The 12,027-nt window shown below is 57.4% G+C and overlaps 1 protein-coding gene across 1 annotated transcript in view; it reads left to right on the top strand.

Annotated features, from left to right (window-relative positions):
- The first annotated feature begins 1,826 nt into the window (after window positions 1-1,826).
- Window positions 1,827-12,027, top strand: part of GAS6 (growth arrest specific 6) — a 41,855-nt gene continuing 31,654 nt past the window's right edge. The window contains exons 1-2 of the mRNA XM_058548550.1: window positions 1,827-2,030; window positions 2,242-2,408. Of these exons, the coding sequence (XP_058404533.1) occupies window positions 1,955-2,030; window positions 2,242-2,408 (243 nt within the window). The 5' untranslated portion in view covers window positions 1,827-1,954. The remainder of the gene's footprint in view (window positions 2,031-2,241; window positions 2,409-12,027) is intronic.

The following is a 12,027-nucleotide window of genomic DNA, read 5'->3' as shown; positions in this document are numbered from 1 at the left end:
TTGGGACCCATTATCCAAATTGTTTCATATCTATTTTCCATTTCTGCCCTAGAGCAAATTTTCTGCATTGGTAACTACATTGAAAATTTTGTAGTTAGCATGGGTCAGACATCCTCCATCGCTCTCCATATTCGCTTTCTGCAATACGCTGTTATCAAAACAAAATGAGCAAGTGCACGTGAATGCATTTTATTAAACCAGGTCTCTGCATAATGGGAGATGTTGTGATTATTAGGATACCAACTCAGCAGAAAGGTGAATAGGGAGTGTGGGGGAGGAGAGAGAGGTGCAGGCTAACAGGTCAGGGGGACCTGAAAGGCCCAGTCCAGTGGGGCCATGCTGAAGCCTGGTCACCTGAAGCAGTGGGTCCACACCCAGAGGGACGTGCAGAGGCCAGAATGCTCACTCTTACTTGGATCAAACTCTGAGAACTGCATGAACTCTATAAACTCTTCTCCAAACACACACCAATAATGCAGAAAATAATTGCAACCAATTTCTAGGAGTTCACGTACCTCTTGAAGTCTATCCATGAGCCGCTGGTTTAGAACCCCTAAGAAATAACAGAAGTGCCATTAATTAATTAAAGGTCTGTGTAAATACCGACTAAAGAATTTATTGCTCCACCCGGATTTTTGAAACCAGTGCTTCTCCTTAAGAACAAGACAATTGATATAATAAATGTTCTTTCTAAGGTCCTGGTGTCTTCAGGCTGCTTTCATCATCGCAAGCTGACAAGGGCACGCCTGTAAGTCTAGTCCAGAAGGTTCGATGACTGATCTACTAAATTGTTAATGCTCTTTGAAGAGCGTCCTCAGGAACATTCATTTCCCAGAATTTAACACATTAATGCTCATTAGTCTCATCTTCAAACCTAGGACCTCAGAGAATCTACAAGCAACGTCACCTCATTCTCCCACTACAGCAGGCCAGGAGAAACCGAGGTCCGGACTCTCAGCGCTGAGCCCCCCAAGCAAAGTGACCAAGCATTTGGGGAGGTGGTGACTCGCTGTCCCTTGTCATCGTCCTTTTGGGGGGCGGGGTTTCCGGAGAAGGATTCCCCAGAGGGCGTGTCCGGGCCCTTCTCCCCGCGCCGCCTGCTCGGCCCCGGGCGAGTGGTTTGCTGTGTTTTGGTTTTGTTTGCTTGTGTGTTTTTTGCTTGTGACTTTGCGAAATATCCCGGGAGGAGAGACAGAAAATCTTGGTCTCTGAGAACAAGCACAATGTTGCTTTCAGCTTAAATATCTACTGGGAAACCTCAGGGTTTCAATGTCATCATTACAGAGAACAGAGATTACAAAAGGAAATAATTTAATCTCACTCCCTGGACCCTACTGGGATTCGGTTTGACCTCGGTTTATCTTTTCTTTGGTAGGTTTTAAGTCTTGAGAAAATCTGCCCAGAATGCAGAATCCACAAAGGATGTGGCAGATTTGGGTTGGGGGTGGTCACATTGTACCTGGTCACGGTGCGCCCCATCACTGTTAAATAAACTCAATCGCCGATTCGGCAGAAACTCCTTCTCCGGAGGCGAGAGTCTAAGCAGCCAGCGTGCGGAGGTCACCGCATCCCGATGACCTGCGTCCCAGAGACCAGTCTTTCATCTTCCCGGCGAAAACCGGCTCGCGCGCCCGGCGGCTGGTGGGAACCGGCGCGGCCAGGAGGCCAGTCCCGCCCGGCCACGCGCCCCGCCCGGACCCGCCCCCAGCCCCCCCTCCGACTCCTCTGCCGCGCCCCCGCCCCCGCCCCCGCCCCCGCCGCGCGCCCCGCCCAGACCCGCCGAAGCGCGGCCGAGGTGCCGCTGCGGCTGCCGCGGAGATGTGACCTTCAGAGCCGCCTGCACAGGATGACCGGAGCCACCGCCCCGCGGCGCCCGCGGCTCGCCACGGCGTCCCGGGCGCTCTGACCGCGCGCGCCCCCGGCTCCCGGCCCCGGTCCTCGTCCCGGCCCCGCCATGCCGCCGCCCGGGCCCGCCGCCGCCCTGGGCACCGCGCTGCTGCTGCTCCTGCTGGCCTCCGAGTCCGCGCACAGTGAGTACCGCGCGGGGCCGCGGCGCGGGCTGAGGCGGGAGACGCCCCCGCCCAAAAGACCCGGCCCCCTCCGGGGTGTCAGGGGCGCGCCGGTGCCCGGCCCCGTGTGCCCCGGCCCCGCCGCCGCAGCATCCCCGGGTCCGCGGCTGGGAGGACGGAGCTGCGGGGCCGGGTTGACGGCGTGTCCCTGCTCTCTCCCCGCCTCCGGCAGCCGTGATGCTGCGGGCGCGCGAGGCGGCGCAGTTTCTGCGGCCCAGGCAGCGCCGCGCCTACCAGGTCTTCGAGGAGGCCAAGCAGGGCCACCTGGAGAGGGAGTGCATCGAGGAGCTGTGCAGCCAGGAGGAGGCCCGGGAGGTGTTCGAGAACGACCCGGAGACGGTGAGCGCGCGGGGAGGTGGGAGGTGTGCGCGCGGCGCCCCGGGATTCCGCGGCTGGGCGGGACCGCGATGCGGCATTCGGGCAGCCAGGTCACCTGGAGCGCTGTCTCTGCAGCACCGCATTTCTGGGGACATCCGTCAGTGCGCGCGGGTGGGGAGCCCCGGGTTTCCTCTGCACCTCAGACTTCCCTTCCCTGAGTCCGCGGCGCGTCCTTCATGTGGGGGACCGGGCTGCAGGTCACACCCAGAACCCTTAATAGGCAGGCGTTGCGTTCAGGAACGGTGGAAGGGCAAGGCCATAGGTACCGGACCCTGGGCCCACCCTCAAGCCTCCTCCAAGCCTTTTGAGCCCCAGTTTTCCTGGTGACCCCAGGTGCTCCGTGAACTGGGGGGGAGAGGCAGGTGTTTGAGTGGGGTCCTGTTGGGACCCTGCAGTTGTCTTCCGGCAGCAGGCCTCTGGAGGCGGCCGCTTCAAAGGAAATGCGCAACAGAGGACACCCCCACCGGCATGAAATAGAGGCGGTTTTAAAATGTAAAAGAAACACAATGGTTGAAAAACCCAGCTTCCTCCCTCACCTCCGCTTTAGCTGGACTGGAGGGGAGGGGTGGGGCTGCCCGAGCTCCTGATCCTCATCTGGAGGAGTTGGGAGATGTGACAGCTGGAATCGCCGCGGCAGGTCCCGAGGTGTGACTGCAGGAATAGCGCTGGAAGGCGTCTGTGGGGGCGCGCGGGCAGGGGCGTCTGGAGGAAAGGAAGGAAGAGCCGGCGCCCGGGTGCGTGTGCAGCCTCTTTCAGCGAGGTGCTCTTTTAGAAGCGGCTGGCGAATTCAGGAGCCTGACCGGCTGGCTCAGGACACTTTTCTGTTAATAATGTCCTTGGAGAATGTGGTGCGGCCGGGCAGCCTCCGCAGGGAGCAGCCCAAGTGTGGACTCAGCGTCTGCGCAGGAACTGTGCCATCTTGAGGGAGGGGAGCCGCGTCTTGAGAACGTTCGCGGTGGGTGGGACCGGTGGGAACCTGGATGTCTGCCTGTCCCGGGGCAGATGACTCTGGAAAGCAGGCATGACAGAAAGGGGGTGGATTTACCTCCAGTCATTTTAAACAGTGAGGTCACAGTGATTTCACAGCTGTTTTTGGTTCTAGCAGAATTTTTCTTTTAAAGCAGTCTGCTGGGATGAAATACGCGTCACATGCAGTGAACGAATGGTTCTGTGTGACCATGTAGGCTTTTCTTTTGACTTGTATTTCTGGTTGGTTGACTTGACAGTCCTTTTAGGTCCCCTTTCTGAAGCAGGCTCGGAAATATGGACTGCCACTGTGCGGTCTTGGCGCAGCTGTGGCCGCTGCAGTTGAGCTGTGACCAGGCCTTCTCCCCGGCCCCGTGACCCGGTTTCCGTCCTGCTGTGTGGAGCAGCTTTCTGGTCCTTTCTGGCCTCCCTGCTTTCTCCTTTCGCTCATATGAAGCCTGGTGGCCCCGTGAATCATGCCTCTGCAGAGCACTTCTGAAGGTCTTAGTGGAGGGCTGGCCTGGCTGCCCAAGGTCACTGCCTGGCCGCGTGGTTGTGGCAGGTGCCGTGCTCTCCAACCTCAAGCCTAACCTGGAATGTTAGCTTGGACAGCGTGTGGGCTGGGGCTTGCCGATGACAAGAGTGAGAGCACGAAGACCACCATGCACCCCACCTGCCCCGACCCACCCAGGACGGACAGGCCGGGACCTGGCTTTTCCTCGCTGCGTGGACAGACTGTGCTCTAACCACTGTGCCACTCTTCCCAGAACGTTAATCCTCTTTCTGATTTTAACTGTTTTTATGTTTTAATTATAACTTTATTTACAAGTATGTGAAATGAAGACAGAAAAGGAGGAAAGTGCTCATGATCCCATAACTTTAACACAACCTCCGTCCTTCCTGCATGTTTCTGCGAGGGGCCTCCCGCATTCCCTCGATGTCCTGGCCCCCCTCCCGTCTGAGGCACAGCCAGTTGCTTTAACGCTGGGAGCGTCCTCGCTCACAGTCGGCCCATCGGGAGTTTGCAAACTCCTTTTCATATCAAAGCCACCCATAATTTTCCAGAATTCTGTTCTCCTTCCCAACCCCTATTGCCAAATAGTGATAACGTCTTCTCCTTTATTTGTCAGTTTCCCAAGGTGGACCAGCCACTTATGTGTCTTCCCCCGTGTCAGCTGGACTGCAAGCCTTCATGTGCATCTTGTGTAGACCATTGTGTGGACCCAACTATTGTGTAGACTGTTGTGTCGACGGTTGTGTAGACCATTTGCTTCATTGTCTGGATTTGGCCCTTGGCTTGTTTTCCTTTTCCTTGAGAGGCAGTGTGGACAGCTGGGAAGAACCAGGTTAGGGTCAGGGTTAGGGGTAGGGGTTAGGTGTTAGGGGTAGGGGTTAGGATTAGAGGTTAGGGTTAGAGTTAGGGATTAGGGTTGGGGGTAGGGGGTAGGGTTAGTGTTGGGGTTATGGTTAGAGGTTAGAGTTAGGGATTAGGATTAGAGACAGGGTTAGAGGTTAGAATTATGAGTTAGAGTTAGTGGTTAGGAGTTAGGGTCACGGTTTGGGGATAGAGGTTAGAGGGTTATGGTTAGGAGTTATGGAGCTGGTTTGAGTCCCAGCTCTGCTCTTATTAGGGTTAGGTTCAGGGTTGCAGGTTAGGGTTAGGAATTATGGGGCTGGTTGGAGTCTTAGCACTCCTTGGGCTGAGGTCCCGACCAACTGAAGTGGCTGCCTGTAGGAAATATCTGTTCCCTGCAGTCCCCTCTGGGGCTGGTCCGTCCTGCCTCTGCCTTGCAGTCCGCCGGGTCAGGGTACTGGAAGTGGCCGGTTTCACCTTGTGTCTCGTTCAGTTGTCATCCCACCTGCCTGGCCCAGCTCTGCCTTGTGGGGCGTTTGCAGCCCTGCTCTTTCCTGCTGGCAGAAAAGGCAGTGCTGGTGCCCGCTCTGATTCCTGGGGCTCCGGGGGCCCTGGCAGAGGAAGCCCCGGGGTGGAGCTGGCTGGGTTCGGGCGTCTGGAGCCAACTTCTGGGCTGCAATCCCTCCCGGAGCTGGGAGGTCTCACCGTGTGCTGGCTGTTCCCTGGGGGTCTTCCTGCCTGATCAGGGTCCTTCCACACTGGACTGTCTTCCTCTGTCTTAGGGAGAAGGCACCTGACCGTCAAGGCTCTCCGCCTCTTGGCAGGTGGCTGTTAGCCTCACTCACCTCTGCTGGAAAGGGAGCCCTGGCCGCCTTCCTGACCCCCGGTGTCCTCCGGCTTCCCTCCTGGGGGCAGGTGGCCTCCCCCCATTCTTTCGGCTCCCATGGGAGTGTCCCAGGTCCCGTAGTTGCTTCTGCTGATGGCCTGTCCCTCGTCTGCAGGGCCTAGGCTCCTCATCTTGTTTCCGTGTATCGTTGGTGTGTCTTCCCTGCTTTTCCTCCTGTGGATCCTCATTCAGACGACCCTGGGCGTGAACCTCTAGTCCTCTTTGCTTCTATTCTCCTGAGCTCTCCCCCAGTTCTCCCCACGCCAGCCCAGCAGCTGCCTTTCTACTTCAGTCCTTTAAGGCAGCAGGTTCCAGACGCGGGACACCTCAGTAATTGCCCTTTGCTGCCAGGGAGGATTTTATCCCAGCCCGGCCTGCTCGGATACGTTTCACACCTCGCCGCATCTGGGTCCCTGCCAGGCAGCTGACCCACGGCCTGGGCCTGTCTTTAGGAAGAAAATTCCGGGCCATAGTTCCGCCAGAATTACCCCACCACCTTGTGTAATTTGAGACACAAACAACAATACTCGCAATGCAGCCCAGGGCTTCACAGCAGAGGTGCTGACAGCCGGCCTGTGCTCCAGCTGGTTGGTGTTCATCCATCCTGTCTCTGTCTTTGTCTCTCTGTCTGTCTGTTTCTCTGTCTCTGTTTCTCTCTTCTTTCTATCTCTGTCTCTCTCTCCCATCTCTCTCCCCCCACCCCCCAATCCTCCAGTCCCCCCTCCAGCTCAGTCAGACGTGGGGGGACCCAGTGGTGGTGCTGGGTTGTCTACTAGGAGGGTTTTGGGGTGCACTCAGTTTCAAAGCCACACGCTGCTGCTGGCTTGAACTGCATCTGTCCTCCAAGGACACGTGTCTTCCTGAGGTCCCAGGTTCTCTGGGGACAGTTTGGGGAGGGTCTCCCCTCAGAGGTGAAAGCCCCTCCCTCAAGTTGTCCATTGTTGGGACAGCCTAAGGGGTCTCGTGGGGGCAGAAGTGGGGTCCCAGCAGGGGGCTGGGGAGGGAGGAGGAGGGGGACCACCTCATCACCCCAGTGACTTGCCTCTGCAATGCAGGTCCCTGGCCAGGGAGGTGATGCCCTGGCTGTGACCTTCAGGACAGTACCTGCTGCCCACCTGCCCACCCACGTTGACACCTCCCCCAACACACACTCAGACACACACACATGCACACACACAGACGTGCACATGCACACACTCTTCTCTTGTGACTTGGGGGGTCCATTGAGAATTGGGACCAGGCACCCCTGCCCCACACAGGCATGGCCCAGCTCCTTCCTCGGGGTTCTCTCCGCACGCTCCAGAAGCATCTCACCCTAGGGACGTGGCTCCTGCTCCCCCTGACCCTGCGGCTGCGGCCTCCCTGCTGGGCTGTCACGCTGGCTGCAGGGGCTGGGTTCTCTGAATTGTCGTTTGACCGGTTGTGCTTCTCCAGAGTCAGCTCCTGCAGAGGTTGCAGATGGCTGGTTAGACCAGGGCCAGCGCCCAGGCCCCCAGCACCCAGGCCGGGCGCTCCCCTCGGGGGACCTTGAGCCAGGGACAGGCTCTGCCCACTACTCCCTCCCTTGCCCGTGCACCTGCATATCTGTCTGTTTTGACCCCAGGAGTCTGCAGGGACACAGAGCCGGGCTCTCCAGCGTAGGAACAGGCCAGGCCCTGTAAATCATGCCTCGTCTTCACCAGTGGGCTCAATCTCTGCAAAAACCAATTAAAGGCATTTTGAAAAACACTGAACGTCTGCCTTTGTTATTTAGGAACAAAACAGTCTTTTAAGAAGCCGATGCTTGTGGCCTGTTCTTGAGATTCCAAGTAGCTTGGCCGGAACATTCCAGACACTTCCCAGGTGGTGCTGCCCCAGCAGCACTGGCAGGTGTCCGATTTCTTCATGCTTCGTTTTCCCGGTTTGTCTAGGGTCAGACCCGAGCTGCCTCTGTGAGGCACGAGTGCGTCGCGGTTTGCGGGTTGGTGTTGGATGTTGGAAACGCCTCCTCAGTGGTCGTGACAGTCCAGCGACTTCGCTGTCACCTGCTGCGTGGCCTGTGAACTCTGACCCCGACAGGGTGCAGTTCATGGGAAGTGTCAGAGTAATGTTCAAGAGGAGCTGACAGTGGGAGAAGCGGGTGGTCAGTTCTGAGTTTCCCCCTGAGGAAGGCCCAGATCTGCTCTGATGGCGGGAGTAACAATATGCTCCAAGAGCAAGAAACTCGTTAGCATCCTGCTTGTTAATATCATACTTGTTTCCTCAGACTTGTATCTTTTTTCAAATTGTAGCTGAAATTTGTTTCTTCCTGGTGTTAGTGCCATGATAATAAAGTACCTTTTTTTCCACATCTGTCCCCCAAACCTGCCATCTAGACCAGTTTTGTGAGGCCTTCTCCTGGAACGGTGCGCTCCGTGGAAGTCGCACAGCTGGGCTCTGCCGCCCGGGGGACGGGCTTTGCCGGTCACTGCTGTGTCCGCTGGCTCTGCCGCACAGGGGGCCCCCAAGGCCAGGCTGGGACCGCCGCCCAGGACAGCCGACGTGATTGGTGCCTGCAGGTGCAGCCCCTCAGGGGACCCTCTGGTGTGGACCTGCGTGTCTTTAGTGCGATGCTTCAGCATGAAACAGAGAACCTGTCAGGAGGCTGTTGCTGGCGGCTGTCGGGCTGGGGGCTTGTGCTTCCCGCTGGCCCTGGTGGGCAGCTGACTGACTCCTCAAGTTCAAAGGACCCGCTGTGTGTGACGCAGGAACCGCCCAGGTTGGCACCGAGTGCTCATGGCAGCTGTGTCATTGGAGTCTGAGTCACTCCTTGTACCATCATGCGTGTCCTGTGCCGACGGGCAGCAAGACTCCTCACGTCCACACCACGGTTTAGCGTGGACCCCAAGAGGCACCAGAGTGCACTTGACTCCCCTTCCTGAGCCAGGAACAAACAAGAATTTTGCAGTAGTGTTTGTCGCAGAATCCTGGAATGTCATGGAGCGAGAGCGTCGGCATCCTCGCGTTCTCGGCGCTCGTGAAGCCGAGGCCAGGAACGCGTGGGGACAAGTCCTGGTCAGCTCTCTAGTGGGAGGACTTGGACAGAGACGAGGTCCCCAGGGTGAAGTGATGAGACCTCTCGAAGGTGAGTGTGGGTCCAGAGGAAGCGTCTGCACCGCCGGCTGTACGGTGCCTCCTGGAGAAACCGCCTTTGCCCAGAGGCCGTCGGAGCCCACGCTGGTTTAACCACGAAGTCGATGACCCTGTGCTCGTCAGTAGTTTACTTCTCTCTTTTGCCTGAAGGGGAAATATGTTGTTTTTGTTTTTCCCAAAGAAACATAAAAAGAGGAGCATAACCTTCATTTGTGACCTGGGCGTGTCGTCTGCGGTGCTGGCCAGCTTTGCTGAATCAGCCTCATCCCAGCCGGCCGTCCAGGGTGAAGGAGGCAAGCGGGTGGTCCAGGCCTGCAGGGTGGGCACCGGCGAGGCTTCCCTCCGCGCCTTCCTCCTCTTTTCCCTCCTCCCCCCTTCTCCTCCCTCAGTCTGGCTTCTTTCCTCCTTCCCACTTGGGTCAGTGCTGTCCCGACTTTTCAGGCCTTGGCTTCAAGTCCACAGTCCTGCTGCTCCTCCCGCCCCCCACCGCCTGTGACCAGTGGCTGCCCTAAGGCCTCCTCCTGCAGCGTCTCCTGGTCATCGCCTCCATTACCGCCGCGGCCATCCCTGCCCACGTGACATTCCGTCCTGTCTGCACAGCTCCCTGACCAGCCTCCGTCCCCGTTGGCGCTGCTGGACGGCTGAGCACAGTGTCTCCCCCACAGCTCAGTGGGTCCTGTCCAGCACCTAGGGCCACACAGGCCCCTTCCCTGCCCCGACCTCCTGGATGTCCAGCCCTGTCCCTCTGCTGCCCCCGAGCTCAGGGATGAATGGGTTCTACTTGCCCGCACCCTGGAGGCGTGGTATCTGTGTCCAGCAGATGGACAAGGTTTGAACCTCGGCCTGGCCAGAGCTCTCCGAGTCCCAGCCACCACATGTCAGGTGGAGCCACAGCGCTGGGCTGCGTGGCTGCGAGGACAAGCAGGCAAAGGAAGGTGCAGCTTTTCCTCATCACTGCATAAGCACAGACTGACAGTCCGGGGCTCAGAAGCCCAACATGGGTCTCACGGGGCTGCTTCCTTGTGGAAGCTCCGGGGAGAATACGCTCCCACCTTTTCCAGCTTCTAGAAGCGCCACCTTCCCTGGCTCTTCTCGGCCCCTCCTCCACGGTCAAGCCAGCGAGGTGGGCAGTTCTTTCCTCCCTGTTGTTCCTGGCTCTCTGCCTTCCTCTCCACATTTGAGGACGCAGTGGTCGCAGTGGGCCACCCAGCAACCGGGAGAGCTGCCCCCTCTCAGGTCAGCCAACAGCAGCCTGACCCGCTTTGCCACGTAGCCTGCCGCAGGCACAGGTCCCGTGGAGGAGGACGTGGACGTCTTCGGGCCGTTCTTCTTCCACCAGCGGGTGCGTCGGGGGCGTAGCGCGGTGCCGGCACGTAGAAGCCCTCTGTGCCGCACGGCCGGGGTTTGGTTCGCAGAGGTGGGTCTCGTGCCCCACTGAGAAGGTGGCTGGCCTGGCAGGCAGGGCCCGTCGCCCGCCCACAGCAGCCGAGGGCCGAGCTGCGTCCTGCTCCCTCCTGTGTGCGTGTCCCAGCTGCGCGGGGCACGAGCGCTGCCCGTGGCGTCGGGAGCCGAGGCGTGTGCTGAGCAAAGCTGCCAAGCAGCTGCTGCGGAGATGGAGAGCGGGCAGCCCCCGCCAGGAGAGCCCCTAGTGCAGGAGGGGCCGTTTGAAGTGGGTCCACTCACAACACGTCAGATCACACAGGAAGCCAAGAGCTCATCCTGAGCAATGAAACTGCAAATCACAAAAACAAATTTATTTCATCTCATGCTTTATGAAATCTGTATTATGAATGCAATTAGCCACTAAATTTTTTTTTTTTTTTTTTTTTTTTGTGAGGAGATCAGCCCTGAGCTAGCATCCGCCAATCCTCCTCTTTTTTTTGCTGAGGAAGACGGCCCTGGGCTAACATCCGTGCCCATCTTCCTCCACTTTATATGGGACGCTGCCACAGCATGGCTTGCCAAGCAGTGCGTCGGTGCGCGTCCGGGATCCGAACCAGCGAACCCCGGGCCGCCGCAGCGGAGTGCGTGCACTTAACCACTTGCGCCACCGGGCCGGCCCCGCCACTAAATTTTTAAAACAAAAAATCACTGGGGCCGGCCTGGTGGCCTACTGGTTAAGTTCCTGCACTCCACTTCCACTGCCCGGGGTTCAAGAGTTCGGATCCCGGGCGCGGACCTACGCACTGCTTGTCAAGCCATGCGGAGGCGGCATCCCATATAAAGTAGAGGAAGATGGGCACAGATGTTAGCCCAGGGCCAATCTCCTCCAGGAAGAAGGAGGATTGGCAACATGTTAGTTCAGGGCTGATCTTCCTCACCAAAAACAAACAAACAAAAACCAAAGAAACGTTGAAGTGAGAATTTGGGGGGAGCAGGGCATGATTTTTCCAAAACAATAATGATTTTTGGAAAGCCAGCATTCTTCTTACCATAAATGGAGATATTTTTGCAAGCAGTGTTAACGGCTTCATCCGTGTCCCGGCCTTTCTCATCCTCACATCCTCGGGTGGTTCTCCTCTGAAGCGGGCATCCTGTGATGCTTTCTTTTCTCTTGTGGGTGATTGCCTGAACCCTTGTTTATCAACCCCTTTGCGGTGGGTGTTTCCAAAACATTCTCACTGATTAGAAATCCTGACTCTTAATCGGTTTGTAATCTTACTTTGCAGGTGATTACAAGTTTATTTGAAGTACTTTGTCAAATTCAGCCAGCCTTGTGTTTTCAGCCTCATAAATTTGAAAAATGCAAACAATAGTAGTTTAAATGAGATAGAAGTTTATTTCTTTCTCATGTAACAGGTGGGAGACTGGCTGACTAGGGCTGCTCAGTGGTGCTCAGGGACTCACATTACCTATTTGTGCTCCGCTCTACTGGTGCGTGGCCTTCGTCTCCAAGGCCTCCTCTCACACTGGGCAAGATGCTGGAGCACCAGCCATCACATCTGCACTCCGGCAAGGAGGATGTAGAATCAAAGCCCCGCCCCCCACCTGTCTTTACTCAGTTTCATGCTCTGCTTCTATCTACTTGGTCAGAATTTAGTCACACGGCCACTCCTAGTTGCAAGGGAGGCTGGGAAGTGTGGTCCTGCAGCTGGTATGCTGCAGCCTTGAATAAATCCAGAGTCCTGTCACTGAGGACGGAGGGAGAGCTGGGGGCCTGGGCGGCAGCTACGGATCTCACTGTGGGGAGAGGTCTTTGGGAGCAAGCCTGTCTTATGAGGTTAGTCCCCATGAGTATGTTTGCGCCCGGCGGTGGACTCCAT

Source organism: Diceros bicornis, chromosome 9 (genome assembly GCF_020826845.1).
Source record: "Diceros bicornis minor isolate mBicDic1 chromosome 9, mDicBic1.mat.cur, whole genome shotgun sequence".
Classification (NCBI taxonomy): domain Eukaryota; kingdom Metazoa; phylum Chordata; class Mammalia; order Perissodactyla; family Rhinocerotidae; genus Diceros; species Diceros bicornis.
The sequence above is the reverse complement of the archived record's forward strand: the minus strand, read 5'-3'. Positions and strand labels throughout refer to the sequence as shown.